Below are 16,201 nucleotides of genomic sequence, written 5' to 3'. Positions count from 1 at the left end.
CTTCAGAAATTCAAAGCAGCCATTTATTAAAGCTGACAAATTAAGAAGCACACACTCAATATAAAATGTAATATATATTGAGAGTTGTTTGTAATATGCACTGTACAATAAATAAAAATAATAGTTAATAATAGCAATGGACTGCATTAATAAGTGCCTTTCATCTTATCATCTTGAAGAGGTTTACAGTGAAGAGGAATGCACCAAAGTCTTACACCCACTTCGGTGCTCTCACTTTATCCCCCCCCCCCCCCCCCCCCCCCCCCCCCCCCCCCCCCCCCAGAGGGTTTACCTCTTCACTGTAAACCTCTTTAAGATCTTTAAGATGAAAGCTACTTATTAATGCAGTCCATTGCTGTTATTTTTATTCATCACACAGTCTAGATTGCAAATGATTTATCACTGAATATTCAGTGACGGCTACTTGTGAAGCGAGACAGATATGCACGTGAGCGGGAAAGGGATGAACGACCGCAGCAAATCAAAGACAGCTTACTGTCACCGCGCCACTCTGCAGAATACATCAAACTCGCACGTGCGAAGGCATGTCTCATCCCACCTCATTACTCTCTGACAACAAACGACGAGGCATTACAGACGAGAACACATCTTAACTCACTACAGTCTCTGACTGCCAGGCTTCGACAGCAATGCGTTACATCCCCGGTGGGGGGGGGGGGGGGGGGGCGCGTTTTGCCAGAAAGGAATTCAAAGAGTTAATGACGAGCAAGTTTGCAGCCGGTAAAGACCGCACGTGGGTGTAGACATCGACCGGACAGCGGCGTTACTGTGACTGACAAGGTGAAATGGACTGAGAAGGACAGTCAACCCCCAGCAATGATCATGCGAGAGGCTGTCTTCAGATGCTGCGGGATTCGAACTCCTGTCAAGGTGTTTCAGACAGGCTTAAAGAGCAAAGCCCTACCCTAGAAACACCCAAGATGTTGGATAAGATGTTAAATTCAGGCTCTAACTCAATGCAGTCACAGCAGTCATGGCTATATGCAGGAAGCTTTATTCAAGATATATCTTGATATGTATGTAATCATCTTTCAATGCAGTGGCCATGTTTAAATATGTTTTTAATGGTTCTATGCTTATGTGTATTTGAAACAACCCCACCATCCCAACCCATTTGATGTACACTTCAAAATGTGCAAATATTAATAAAAAACATGGCAATTACTATAAAGACTAGGTTTCCCCTAGTGCCATGGCTTAATTCATTATCTGTTTTTCCAATCTTGTCATATAATCATCCAGCAGTCTAAAAGGTTTTAGTTTACTTTAGTAAGTGACCATTCTCCTGGAGATTTCCTGATGTTCTGACATTTTGTAATTCACATATTTCCCTCCATAAAACTGCATGAAGCCGGCTTGCTTCCTGTGTAGCGAATTTCAGTCAGTCTGACTGCTGCAATTTCTGAAGGACGGAAGCAGCTCCGCCCTCACCTGCGCCCCTGCAGTCTGCTCCAATCAGAAAGCAGCGGGGGGACTCTGAGTCCTCGTCACCTGCAGCTCGTACAGCTCTTCCAAATTGCACCTTTGTCCCCAACAGTGAGGGGGCGATGAGTACCACCCCCCCCCCCCACCTCCCCACAACCCCCCCCCCCCCGCCACCACGGTGACAGTGACGTCAACAAAAGCTCAGTTTCGGCTGTTTTGGCACGACATCTGATTTGTATCCTTGTCAGATTCAATCAGTTCCTATACAGCTCTTTTTAAAAATGAATTTACAAATGAACACTTGTGCCTTAAAGGTCATGCCCAGTAGGGAAGATCATTTTTTATAAAAAGCCACTCGAAGAATGAATCATTCAGATACGAGGTGACTCACATCAGTAAGTGCAGTTCACTTGTGTTCATAGTTCAGAATGAAAGGTGAATCAAGATCAGGACTATTGTTGGCAATCAACCGCCCATTCAAAGATGCGATTGTCTGGTCACAAAACAAGCACCTATGCCTCCTTGTAGACGAAATCGGAAAACCTTTATAACAATTACTCTAATAATGTCAATAGAAATTACTTCCATGGAGACAGGAAGGGCTCAATTAATGTGTTCTGGTTTCTCTAAGCATTCAAAACACTGTGAAAACTTTTTCATGTTTGTAATTTATTTAAATTGCATTCTACCGGCTAGCTTGTGTCATACATGTAAGTATAACATTCCAGCGAATAAATAGGCTATATAATACACCAAATGGCAACCGTTTACCAATTAAACTCCATTATCAATCATATAGATGTAAATCTCAATTTAAAAATGGCTCAATATGCACAGTGCCCTTACCCAACTCCCATAAATAAATAAAAAACTGGTTATCACTTTCATAGGAGAAAAACATGGGATAGTCATGACACTGATACTCATCGGGAATGTGTTCTAAGGTTCTGCGGATTCAAACTTGTAGCTCCTGGAAAACCGACAGAAGAGACAGAGAGAGTGGGAGTAGGGTGAGGTTGGGTCAAGCAGAACGTGAGCACGCTTTGTATAGGATGTTTCATTATTCCTTTTCTGTGTAGGAGCACTGCCCACCCCACGGCCCCTCTCTATGGTCAGGAGAGCCCAGAGGACGAAACTTCTTCAAACCTCCGCCTGTTAGCCTCCGCCATTTTCCTCATTACAGCCTCACTAATGGCTGCACACTTAGCATTTATAAGCGGCTCCATTTTAAATTTCCCTGGGTTCGCAGTGAATGGGTTCAGGCAAATGGGCATCCGGTGTGGGAGTTTCCTAGCTTCAAAACAATTGTTTAAAATACTTTCTTTTTTTTTTTTTTTGGCTTCATGGTCTGTGAAGTATGCATCCTATTTTACTTAATGATGTCATCTCCTTGTCCCCTTCATCGCCACAGAGGTCAACAAGTGTCAAATCAAATAAAAGGTCTCAGCCTGACATTCCTGTTTGAGCTAAGAAAGTCCGATACAAATATCAAACATGTCTGCTCCTTAGCCACTCACAGACGTGTTTGACGAAGCCCAGCCTGCGTGTGAGATACCCTCATTCAGTATTCAGCTGCCCCATGCCCTTCTAACACTCTACCGGGCAGACATGATTGCTGGAGTGGAGGAAATCATTCCTGCTTTGTGAGAACCTCGTGACCTTTTCAGTAAAGCGTAGGTAAAAGCAGAGGCTATGAGGCTGGGCTATATCAGCTAGAGGGACAAACTTGGCTTTAGTAGTCCTGAAGCCCCCCACCCCCCCAAAAAAGCAAACAAAAAAAACAGCAATACTAAAGACAAAACATTACACAGTTTTAAGTTAAATCTCCTCCCAGCACCGCAATAGTAAATGCTCCTCCCCCCACAAACACACATGCATACGTACACACACACACACACGCACACACTCACATGCACACAGACACACACAGACACACACACACACACGTACACAAGCGCGCGCGCACACACACACACACACACACACACACAGTAGGTGACTTTCTTTGTGAGAACTCAGTCAAATGTCCTCATCTTCAACAGACCCTATCAACATTGACCCACAATCAGCTCCTAATGCATTAGGAGGAAAATTGAAATAATTGCCCACAAAGTCAATTCAATAAACTCAGAGATAATAGCCAGGTCCCTCACTAATGCATATGAATCAGGCTGTGCACGTGTGTGAACGAACACATCAAACATTTTGCAAAAACATATGTAATCGAGTCAATGTTGTACCGCAAAAAAATGGTGCCATTGTAGTCCTTGACATCCAATCTTCTTTTATCATTTTGAACAGCAGCTTTGGAGCTGTTTCTAAATACAGAATTCTGTGTTTGCAGTCTGTCACTGTGAAAGGCAAGGCTAAGGAAGAATGATAATATGACTGAACAGCATACGTGCACAGCATGCTAGCCTCGTACAGCAAGAAGAAAGAAAGCGTATTCTCATTTTCTCCTAATAAAAGCCACACAAAATGGCACAATGGGAATACAATCTCTATAAGTCCTGTTGTTTTCAATTCTATAAAGCCCCCAAAAACCTTTGTTAATATGGCTGGATGTCAAGTGTAAAAAACCTGTTTAAATTCAATTTTCTTTCCACTGGAAGCAACAACAGACAGATAATCTGTCTCGTTAATGCACGTGACGATGGTGCGTGACCTAGCCTTTAAGTCACGCGCAAGTGTCATGATTTTGAATGGGGGCCTCACTCTGAAAGTGCAAGCTAATTATACAGAATGGCACAACATTTTCTCCTCATGAAGAGGTGCTCCATATACACAGCCATGTATAACAATGCCCCAGTCAGGCATATTGCAACGATAATGTAGTAATGTTTGATAATGTCACTGCGGAAATATTTTCATACGAATCTCTGCAATGGCCCAGAAGTGTCATGGTGGACAGCAAGCCTCTATCTGAGTGACTATGGCCCTGTACAGGCACAGTGAATTGTTAAAAAACTGTGGGCGCCCTCAAATCTCAAGGTTAAGAAGCAGGAACCCTCCTTCTGTTCAAGAGCACACTTGCTATGACAAAGCGCTATTCAGTTTGAATGAAGACTAGTGATGTGCGGTGCACTGTCTAAAGTGAATGTAGGCCGCCACTGTGGCACGATTAAGGCATTTATTGTCTGTCCTGTATTACATGATACACATCTCATCATTAGTCATCATGCAATACCAATGACGAGTTTAAAATTTCATATAATGATAAATACAGTCCCAGCTACAGTAAAACATAACATTTCCAGAATGTTGGGGAAGAATCTGCTCAGATTACTGTTTGGTTCTGACAATGTTATGATGAGGGCATTCCCCTTTGAACATTTTATTGGTTCTGCCAAAGACACCAAAAAAGAAAACATTCCAGGCACACTGCGTAAATAACTACTGGAAACATTCCCTGATGGCTATCATTCAGTCATGAAAACCTAAATTATGAACCATCCTGAATGATGTGTAAGAATATTCCCGAAGAAATCACTGAAAGTGTAACATTTCCAACATGCATAGTTAGATGTTCACTTGAGGAACATTTAAGACTGTTCTTGCAATGTGCCACGTGACTTAAGGAGAGTTTTCCAAGGACACAAGAAACAGGACAAATGTGCATGCAGGGAACATTCACCCCAATTAATTTTCCTAAAATTCCAAAATGCTCTGATAACTGAAACACAAACACGGTTGGGGTTACCCATCCACATGTGAAACTGGATTTAGGCTTAATAGGACTCACAATTAAAACCAAGCACTAGCTCTCATTATTTTCTTCACATCTTACAAAAGTTACAAAAGAATATTGTCAGAATTCAGGCCTATATATTTTACTATTTATATAGAAATATATTCAACTGCCAATGACTAAATGTATCACAAGGATGCCAGAAGACAGAATTCATTCTTGCTAGCATCTATCAAATCCAAACCCACCCCCAACAACCTCCCCCTCCCCCTCCCCCTCCCACTCCCAATGACACCCCAGGCTCCCAGCAGCAGGTACACAATTAGGAAAGAAGCGGAAAAAGCAAAGCGTGCTGGGATGACTCACACAGGGCCGTACCAGACTGAAAATGTCTGCTCGAATCCGCCATCGTATCCGGGCTCCCAGGAGACGTTGGCCGTGGTGGTGGAGACGGAGACGTGGATGTTGGTGGGGGCGTGCGGGCTTGTGCCTGGGGGAGAGAGGGCCCGGATGGAGCTTACGCAGCCTCAGCGTCACACAGAAGGGGAGATTCTTTTTAAAGAATGCAATTAACGGCCCTCGCCCCAACCTCCGCAATGCAAGAGGGACCTCTCAATCAATGCCCCAGGGTGACGGATGCGTGCGCTTGGTGCCAAAAGGACGAGGGGGGGGGTGGGGGGGTGGTGTTGGGGGACACCGGAGGACCGTACCGATGACGAGGAGGCGGGTGCTGGCAGTGATGCTGGTGACGACGTTGGTGGCGACGCACTCCCACTCCCCGTGGTCCTCCTTGCTGAGGGAGCTGAACTGCAGACTGCCGCATGGCAGGATGGTGTGCTGGCTTCTGCTGGGCTTCCCCACCTTAGGGAAGGGGTGAGGGGACAAGCGGGTGGGTACCACACGTGCTCCGGACCGCAGGGGGAAATGAGCGGCCTGTTTCACGTTTCAATACTGATTCATAGCGCTCTAATGCCTTTCAGACCTGCTGCAAAATATTGTTCTAGACAACCTACTGTACTAATTGCAAAAGAAGGGCTTGAGATTTACTGCACAAGGGGTACTAAGAATAGCAAAAGAAGGGCTTGAGATTTACTGTACAAGGGGCACTAAGAATTTCAACAAAAAAGGGACAAACTAGCCTGACTGGGCGGAACAGCTAACATTCTTCACTAAATTATCAAGAGTGTCCTGAACTTTCAGGATCCATCCCAACATCGCGAGCTACATCAGAGGCTATGCAGTTGCCCCCCGCGGTGGAGACGGGTGTCCTGCAGAGGGATAGATGAGGTGGAATGGTGCGGTTTCGGTAGAGCCTACTTTTCTCCACATGATGGTGGGGATCTCGGGGTCTCCGGACGCAGCACAGGGGATGACCAGCTCCCTCCCGGCCTCCTGCCGGTACTCTCCCCCGGGACGAACGTTGAAATAGGGGGGATCCTGAGGGGTCAGCCGAGGTAGAGACACAGTCACCGTCCCAGAGGGTCACGCCTGCAAATACCTCAAGGGACTGTACCCATTTTACACCGCGGCCACTGGAAATGGGTTCAAAATAATTGAAACCCCCAGAAAGCCATTCTGTGACCATTCACAAGTAATTCTACAGCCCAAGGACAAAGGAAGCCATGTCTCAACTACAAAGAGATACAACTTTGTCCTGAACATAATTTCATAATCTTGATTAGCAGAATAATGGATGATCAATTTAAATTTTTAAAAAAAGCAAAACCTGGCCACACATTACAAACTAGAGAAGTTACGTAGTTATTAATAACAGTAAACAATTATTGATTACATTTCTTGCTTTTGAAATAGCAATTCTAAATTTTTAAAGCAATGCATGCATGATGTTACACAATATCTTCACATGGTTTGTCAAAAATAAAAATGAATGTTGTTTTTTCCCCACATTAAAACAAACGGGATGCTGGATAAGCATTTATTTACTTAAGGAATGCCATGTTTTTTTTTCAGACTTGGATCTAATTTAGCAGGACTGGCTGTGCCATAGACATTCCTCACTGATGCTGAAATCAGTGGATTTCCCTGATGTCTGGACTTTCTGGACACCACCAGATCATCTAGTCCATCTCCGGTCCGCTCTGACACAGATGAGGCGCAGAGGCAAAAGTAAATCCAAACTTCGGCCGTACCATCAGCACCAGGGTGGCGGGGGGCGACTGCCCCATGGTGCCCAGGATGTTGTAAGGCACACAAGTGTAGGTACCCAGAGAGTCCTCCGTCACCTCCTCCACGCGAATGCTCCCGTCCTCCAACTGGCTCCAGCCGGGGTACTGCAGGGGTAGGGGGAGGGGGATGGGGACGGGGGCTTCATTTAATTGAATGTAACAGTGCTATTACTGCTAAAGAAAGAGGAAGAAGGCCTGGAAGGAACTGTGTCTGGAAAGCTCAAACCACAGAAAAAAAGGAATATGTGAAATGTGACCTTTCCAACTGAATGATTTACACAACAGGTGGTGGGATAATTGCACCCGATTGTTCGCGGTCTTGCAGTGACGCACAGGAAGAGGATATGTCACTTGAAAGCGATATGAAAATAGGGCAGGTTTTAGGTCATTAGAGGACTAAAAAGCTCAGAAAATAAATGGAAAAATATTTTAATTTATGCAAATATTCAGGTACTGGGAGTCAAAGAAATCACCCTGTCAGAAAAATTCTTGACAGCCTGTGGTGTTTGGCTTCTCTTGTCATACCTACTGGTATAGTCACTTGAAATAAAAACAAAGAAATGTAACTTGCATGTCTTTGGGAATAATGTATGCTTATGGTAAAATGGCTTACTTCATAGATTTGTCATAAAGAGACAATTTATCAATGCAGAAACTGAGCCTTAGAATGGATACTCTAAATGGTTCAGTTTTCATATGATATTTGATCATGTGGTAGAAAATACAGCAATCACGAACACTCTATTTGTAATTTACAGTCTTAAAAGATTTGAAAAGAAGTTTCAGAAACCGAGGACAAGTACCAATCGTGTTCCATCAGCGTAGCAGACTGCAACACAAAATAATGCGCGCATGATAATAATGAATGAATAGAAGAAACTAGAAGAAATAGAAGAAGTTCTCTCTGACAGACGGACCTTCTCGACTCTGAGCGGGTATCCATCTTTCTCCCACTTGACCAGCGTCACGGGCGGGTTGGCGTCCGCTGGGCAGCGAATGAACCCTGGCAGTTTTCTCGGGACGTAGATGACGGGCGGCATGTTCACAACTCTGGCAGGGTCTGGAGGAAAAACGGCCGTCAAAACACGAAACACAGCAAAAAAAACCCAAAAAGGCCAACGTAAAACAAAAACAATACATTTCAACGTCGGTCAAAATGCAAAACAGAGCAAACAGGGGAAATTAATGTCGCAAGTCTTAAGAAAAAGCAAGGCAAACTGAATTATACAGATTAATTACAGCACTGTTTGTCAAGATGCTGAAATAGAACAAACATGAAAATGTACGATAAACGATAAATGTACGATGTGAGACAGGGCAGACATACAGTATATATGTTTCAAAATCACAGACAAAACTGAGACATGCCTGCAAGTCAGAGTACCCACAACATTGAAGGGAAACAAAATCCAGAAAAAACATATCACAGGTGCAGCACAGCAGTGTGTGCAGAAGCTTGGCCTAAAAAAAATTAGCTGACAGAAGCACTCACTGGAGTTGTCCATGAACCGCCTCTCAGTTTAAATAAACCTGTAAGGGTTTGCTTTTGTAGCTGCATTTGCACAGGTACTGTACAGGAATAAAATGCTTTCTGAAAGCAGCATCGGGTTCACCCGTTGGAGGACGGAATCCTCCTGAGAGCAGAATAAAGCGTATGGGACGAGGCCCGGTTTCCAAGGAGGTTCGTCCGCAGAGAACTGAACCAGAACCCCAGTCACACGTGCGATTGGGATCGCATCGATCTGCCTGTACGGCACGATTCACTTGATTGAACCAACGTATGAAAGATAGTCTAATCCCCGGGTCTAATTAAAGACCACGCACCCCGTTGCCAAGAGCCTTTCTCGAAACATGCGGAAAAAAAATCTAATTATACTTATGTTAATTATGAACTTTTAAATTTGAGTTACTCCCTGAGCTTTCGCTGACCCACTTACATATTCACACTCGCACTGCAGCGGGGAGACTAGCTTATGCCAGAGAGAGAAGAAACTGCAGAGCTGCATCCAAAATAGAAAAATTTCTCACCAGCAGCGATAGGTTACGTCACCTTTTCTTACTCTTTATTTTTGTACTGTTTCATTTATTTATTTATTTTGAGTATTCGCACCGTTGAAGTGTCTTTAACATCCGGCACGAGTGCAGGCGACACAGCCCCGCAGCCCGGGCCACGCCTCGGCGTCACACCGCTCCGCTTAAAAGAAGAAGGAGAAGCGGAAGACGCCCGCAGGAGCAATCCATCACGGCCTCCTCGACACTCGGAAATCGAAACGTAATTAGTAAGCGGGGCGGAAAGGACTGACTTCAGCAGAAGGGCGGAAAAGTGAAGCGTTAACGACTTTGCGCGGAGAGCGCGCGGCTATTTAGCGCGCGGGCTTGGCAGGCAGGTGCGCTCTCCGGTGAAGGGCGGCCGCGGACGCTCGCCCTCCCGAATCTCCTCATCACCACGCAGCGAGAGCCGCTCGGCTGCACCTCCCTCCCGTCAGATGAGATCCCAGCCTGGATTTTGCATACGATTCCGATCAGGAGAAACACAGTCCCAGACTAAGGCCCTATGATGATGACTTACATCCCAGCACATTCCATCTAACATGTTCTAACAACTGCTGAATATTGTCCCAAGTTTCATTTAAAAGGTTCTTTTTTTACAACTTAACAAGCGCAAATCCGCAATAGCCGTGACCGCACACGCGCATGCATCCATGTGTGCATGCATCCACACACACACCTTCACACAAACATGTGACCTCTTCTTTGTGCAAATCTGTGAATCCATTCGGGAGTTATGCGCATTTTTGTGATAGGCCACGCCCGTTGCCACGCCCCCTCTTGGTCAATCGGCCTCAGCTACTCAGCTCTACCTTCGGTCATGACCAACGTCCATGCCAAATATCAGCCGCCTGGGGCGAGAACTGTGGCCGCTACGTGGTGGGACACTTTTTGTGGACCAACCGACCAACTGACCAACCAACCAACCGACTGACAGACAGAGCTTTAGAGCTGCGGTCGCAGCTAAAAAGTGGAAACATATAGTGCATTTATAGAATACTGTATATTAATTATTATTCACCAAACAAGGTTCCATCTATGAACTTATGCATATCAATAACAATAATTAGTCCATTATATAATAATGTTATAGATTTCCTATGTCGAAATATAAATTGTTTTTGTATTTCATATTTTATCCCGTGCATGACAATCTCACTTTTCCAGAAAAGTGTACCCTGATACGCTTAGAATTCTAGCACAGCTGCAGTGGTGCTTTTGGGGGTCGGGGGGAGGGGAGGGGAGGGGAGGGTGGTGAGGTAGGGAGCGAGTTTTGGAGCAGTAAGGGCAGAAGATCAAATCAAATCTGCATCCTTCTGCTTCAAAGGCAAGTTGCCAAACATGAGCCGCAAATGACCAGCATCCTGCAGACAGGCGGATCAAAGGCCCTAACCGTGGGCCGCTTATGCTAAAGGCTTCTCTCACTTCCATAGCTTAGCGCAAGTCCACGGAGACGGAATTTTATGGAGGATGAATAATGAGGAGACAGGTCATGCCTGGCGGGGGGGGGGGGGGGAGCCTGGATACCATGTTTAATGTTGAACTGTCTGCTTCTATATTATAGCCGAGAGCGCAGTCATCTGAACAAGCTAAAATCCTTCAAGCCTACATTTCAAACAAATATTAATTCTACCGCGACAAAACATGCGAAGGTCACACTCCGTGTTAAAAAAAAAAAAAAGCTAAATCGTTTTTGATTGGACATAATTATAACGCTTACTGAAAAAAACTAAAATAACATTAATTACGCGACGAGCCGTTATTCGCTCCCGAGGAACGGGCTCCCTGGGAAGCGTGATGAGAAGAGACAAAAGCGATAGCCGGGAGGATTGCCGCGGATGGCTAACGGGCTCAAGGTCGCCGTTCCAATCCCGTCTGGCGGCTCCGGGGACAAAAGGGCCATTCCAATCTGCAGCCCCCGAGCAGGGGCACGGCGAGGTGACCGCGAACGCACAGCTGCAGCCAGTAGCCCCCCCCCCCCACGTGCCCCCCCCCCCCCCCCCCATGCCCCGGGACCACAACCGGAATTGGCACGGAGGCTGCATCGGTCCGGCAGGAAAAATCCCGATTAGACGACGGTTGGCTTTCTGAATACATAAACAGGGTCTGACTGCACCCGGCTCATTTCACGTACATCGACCGTCAACCTTCTGTCGTTGTGGGTGCCGCACAGCACGTAGAAACAAAAAAGAAATATGTGAAAAATATGCTTGAGGATCTTACAGCATAGATTTCCACAGGGGGGGGGATATTATGGACCACATTAAGGCAACAGAAGAAGCAGCAGACCGACCATCGAAATGAATGATGAAGCAGAGAAAATGACTCTGGCGCCACATGGCCCGAGCGGGGACACTCACACTGGACGGTGAGGTGCGCGGACGCGATCGGCGCGTGTCCGAGGCTGTTGCTTGGGCTGCAGGTGTATCTCCCAGCATCCTCGGGCTTCACCCGGAAGATGATGAGGGTTCCATCAATCAGAATTCTCACCCTGAGCTTCAGGTCACTGCCGGGGAGAAACACAGGGCACATGTTAGCAATGCACACTGCATACGGAAAATAATATGCATGCATTTCGGAGAAATGTTTTAAATATTACGTCCATGAACAGAGCATATAAATAAATTTTCCCCCCCTAACGTATGAACTTTATGGAACAAAGAGTGAACACAAACTAGGAAAGCTAAAACACATCATATCTATTTTCAAGAAATCAGTTAATTTTTCATGTCAATATTTTATTAGACTGTGCCTCAACTACTGCATGAGTGACATAATCTAGTCCTGTATTTAATGAACTGGACAGACCCAGGACAGTTATTACAACAAAAAAAAGAAACTAGGGGACACTAGAGGGCAGTGTGTGGCTTGACAGGAGCACTCGACCGACTGCCTTGGTGCAGGGGTTTAATACAAGGGGAAACTTCAGAAATGGTTTGCGGATTGTTACATGACAGATGTCATTAACTTTTCCCCATAAAATTAAACACTTCATATTCTGCCAAAGAGAGTTGAGGCTAAGGGTACAGCCACAGGGTCATTCGGTGTCGCCAAGGTCTGTTCTACAATTATCACAGGAAAAATCAAAGTGCTTTCAAATTTCAACAGTAAAACTTGAGAGCAGTTTCACTGATAGAAACATTTTAAATTTAACGATAGGCTACGTCTTATATTTGCCTCCATATTTGCTTCCATAACGGTATTCCATATGCGTCTGGATGCCAGGGTGAATTCACCAACGCAGAACGGTGGTGTTGTTTCTGCACAGAGCCAAAATGAGGGATGTGACAGGAGACAGTGCCCCCAACGTCCAGTGTGACGGCTCATAGCCTGTGGAGCCAAAGGGCCCTTGCAGAAATAGCTGACCTACAGAGGGGCTAACCGGCCTGTCTCCAAATGCCACCCTGTCTGTCACTGACCAGGAGAGCAGGGAGGGGGAAACATCGCCTGTCTGTCAGAACATGGGGCTCCAGGCAGCACGTGTGCTAACCAGACTTAGCAGAGCGGGTGATGACACACCCTGCCAAAGGGGGAGGGGCCAGAGTGCGAAAGCAGCCTGAGCGTCTCCACGTCTAACGTTCAATATGGTGAGCAAGAGCGAAGTGTGTGTGAGCGTGTGTGTGTGTGCACACAATATTTTACTAAAAAAAATTTATTTCTGAGATCTGTAACATTTTTGAGAGAAACCATTTAAGGTAAGGGTACAACTAATTCTAGAAATAAATGCAATTCTATTCTGGCTCTCTCACTATGATCAGAACTGTTTTTACTTTTCAGCACTCAGAATATTTGACACGTTCAAGTCAAATGAGCGCTAATTTGAGAATTACTGAACTTCAGCCAGTTTTGATTGCTGGCACAGTGTGTGCTTGTTGTCTACTGTATCACTTTCATTATTGCCTTGTTCTACTTCATCCCCCTTCAATATGGCACTTTCATAAGAGATTTCATTCATGCAATGACACTTAGTTTAAACTTCCACAAAAACATTCTGTCTACACTGCTGTTCATCAACTCTTATTATTTACATTTAACAATAAATTTCTCTCAATTGGAACATCTGTTAAATTATTCTAAATTAATTAAGGGGAGGTACCACAGGTGAATAGGAGGGAAATAATTCCTTTCCTACAATCAAAATGACATTTTATATTTTGAATGTGGACACATGTGCAAACATTTTTTGTATTATGACTTTTATTTATTTTTTAGCACCATATGCAAATTAGTTCATGAATAAATAAAAGTACAAATTTGCATATTAGTTAAAACACTTTTTCTTTTCAGTGGAACAAGTCAGAGTTCATTTTTCTCTTTCAATGTGATGAATAACTCAATAGCTGGTAATATGCAGAGGGGTTTTTTACAAAACTTTGTTTAACTGATGAATATTTAATATAACCCTATGTACATGCCAAAAAATTCATATTTTTAAACATTTTTTCCACATAAAATATCCCATAAAATAGAAATAACAAAATATAGCCAAAAAAAAGATACAGAAAATTACCAGCAATTTCGGTTAAAAAGCTACATGTTAGATTTGGTAGCTATATGTAGGTAAGTTAAGTTTGGGAAAAACCTGAAATATGTAATTTAGGGAAAATGGGTGATAAAGCTAATTATGTGCTTGGTTATCCTTGATGTGGCTGGTGTAAACACATCAAAATTAACCATTTAAAGTTGCTTCTGATCATTGTTTTGGATATTTTATGAAACTACAGTAGTTGTACAACAGTTGTAAATATCATAATATCTCAAACTTGAACTATCCAGCCAAAATGACCCTTTTCACCTGTGACGACTCCCCTTAAATATGGAAAACAGTTAATTTGAATGGTATACACTTCAACCATGAAACCATTGACTCAAATAAAATCAATTGACCATAGCAAATTTTTTAATCATTTACTGTAACTAATTCTACTTACACCAAATGACTGTTACACTGTATGAATCAATTACTTTGAAAATGTTAACTACTGGCAGAAATGCTAATCAACATAACATTATTGCTATGGAGTCATAAAAGCTCAGACTTCTCCTGTCTGTTAATTAAAAAAGAAAAATCCACATTAAGATATGTCCGTTCCCACCTTTCACTGTCAGCTAATTTTATCTCTATAAAAGTAGCCTTCGTGCATCAATTACTTGTGTGTCAATTATAAACATTTGTACACAAACTTGTATACATGTGTATAAAAAGGACTGGGTGTACTGCCTGAGGTGGAAAACAGTGACCTTCCTTTTGTAACGTCAATGAAAATGATCAAACCAACGAAAAACATCAGGGCCAGACAAGTCCCAACCGGCCGTCCTGTGTCCGGATGTGACTTCAGCCGCTCCGCACTGCCGCAGTTAATGACAGCGTTAAATACACGTGTAAAGACAGGCCTGTTTATTTATATATTTTATTCTGAGGGAATCAAAAAGTGAGCCGTAATTGAATTAGGGAAAAAAGCTGAGTAAGCGGTCCTGCCAGGCTCCACTTCCGTGTTTCAATGCAGCCGCACAGTAAATTGGCCCTTTTAAATCCACGCTGCGTTAAGATGAACAAGCAGTATTTCTAGAGTGCACAGTGCACCAGGCTCGGCAAGGTGAAAGCAGGTTCATCTGGAGGTTTGTCTGTTTTTACGCCACAAACCGTATAATTCGGGGTATTGAATGTTGGTATGTTTCAACCTGTACCCCGTCTTAGCCCCTGGTACGTCCCACCAAGATCACTTATTTTCCAAAACATATACCCTACCATCATCTTAAATGAATGCATCCCTTCTCCCTATCCAAATTTCCCAAAGACATTCTTTGGCCTTTGGACTATGACAAAACATGATGCTAGTATATTAAAGTAAGTATACTTAAATGTCTTCAAGCTTTTTAAAATTTTTTTAATTTATTTTATTTAGTCATGTGCAAGCATGAAGTAAAGTGTTTTAAACAGAAAGCAAAAAAGGACAGGATAGGAAATATAAGTTTAAAAGTTTAGGAAGGATGCTTTTGGCTTATATAATGTACCAAAAAATAAAAGTCTGTAAAAATACAAAATTCCTGCTCGCAGTATGACTACACAATCTTGACAGATCTCATAATTTCTTTGTCTGTTAAAGACCCAGCTATTTACACAACAAATGTTCACCTGCTTTATCTTTCTCACTATCCCTGACCATGAAACAAATGTACATGTTTACCATTGCCATTTTTACATCTGTAATTTATCATTTATAATTACAGATATATTGTTCCTCCCACAACACAACTGTTACGTGCTCCTTGATGTTGTTTAACTAATTGCTTAATTGCCTGTTGACTAATGATTTTATGCATGAGTAACCCTGGATAGAGTGGATAGAGGTCTCAACTGAAACAATAAAGATAATAATGCAAAGAAGAAGATGAAGTCAATGAAGAAGAAAAAGGAGATAAAGAAAACACACCAACAAATGTCATCTTTTCAAATGAGTCCGCTTTACCTTGATCTAATTAGGAAAGAGAGAAATTGTAAAGTAACACATCGCAATTAAAGTAATGCACTGAATGAATGGTAAGCTCCATGCATGCATGGCAACCAGAGAAACGAGGTGAGGAGGAGGAATGAAACAGTAGTGAACCCGATCATAACTTTACTTCTTGAAGTAGACATTATCTTCCTCCCAAAACCAGGTGTAGGTCAGGTTGCCAGGATACGCCTCTGCTTGACAGGTGAAGAGTGCATTCTGGGATATGTTTACAGTTATGTTTTCGGGCGGAGACACAATAAATGGCGGTCCTGTAAAAGCGGGGAAGGGAGGGGAGTTGGTAAGAGGAAAAGAGACACGAAGGGGTTTAGTTTCAG

The 16,201-nt window shown here is 43.5% G+C and overlaps 1 protein-coding gene across 8 annotated transcripts in view; it reads right to left on the bottom strand.

The window, feature by feature from the left end:
* Nucleotides 1-16,201, bottom strand: part of igsf9ba (immunoglobulin superfamily, member 9Ba) — a 103,682-nt gene that overhangs the window by 21,697 nt on the left and 65,784 nt on the right. For 6 of the 8 annotated variants that reach the window (XM_035385447.1, XM_035385449.1, XM_035385452.1 and 3 more), the window contains exons 6-12: nucleotides 15,994-16,135; nucleotides 11,730-11,875; nucleotides 8,238-8,380; nucleotides 7,285-7,425; nucleotides 6,452-6,571; nucleotides 5,845-5,995; nucleotides 5,501-5,624 (exon numbers count right to left, since the gene is read on the bottom strand). In XM_035385447.1, the coding sequence (XP_035241338.1) occupies nucleotides 5,501-5,624; nucleotides 5,845-5,995; nucleotides 6,452-6,571; nucleotides 7,285-7,425; nucleotides 8,238-8,380; nucleotides 11,730-11,875; nucleotides 15,994-16,135 (967 nt within the window). The remainder of the gene's footprint in view (nucleotides 1-5,500; nucleotides 5,625-5,844; nucleotides 5,996-6,451; nucleotides 6,572-7,284; nucleotides 7,426-8,237; nucleotides 8,381-11,729; nucleotides 11,876-15,993; nucleotides 16,136-16,201) is intronic. The other 2 variants (XM_035385448.1, XM_035385450.1) reach the window with 1 other exon arrangement.

This window comes from Anguilla anguilla, chromosome 12 (genome assembly GCF_013347855.1).
Source record: "Anguilla anguilla isolate fAngAng1 chromosome 12, fAngAng1.pri, whole genome shotgun sequence".
NCBI classification, from domain to species: Eukaryota; Metazoa; Chordata; class Actinopteri; order Anguilliformes; family Anguillidae; genus Anguilla; species Anguilla anguilla.
The sequence above is the reverse complement of the archived record's forward strand: the minus strand, read 5'-3'. Positions and strand labels throughout refer to the sequence as shown.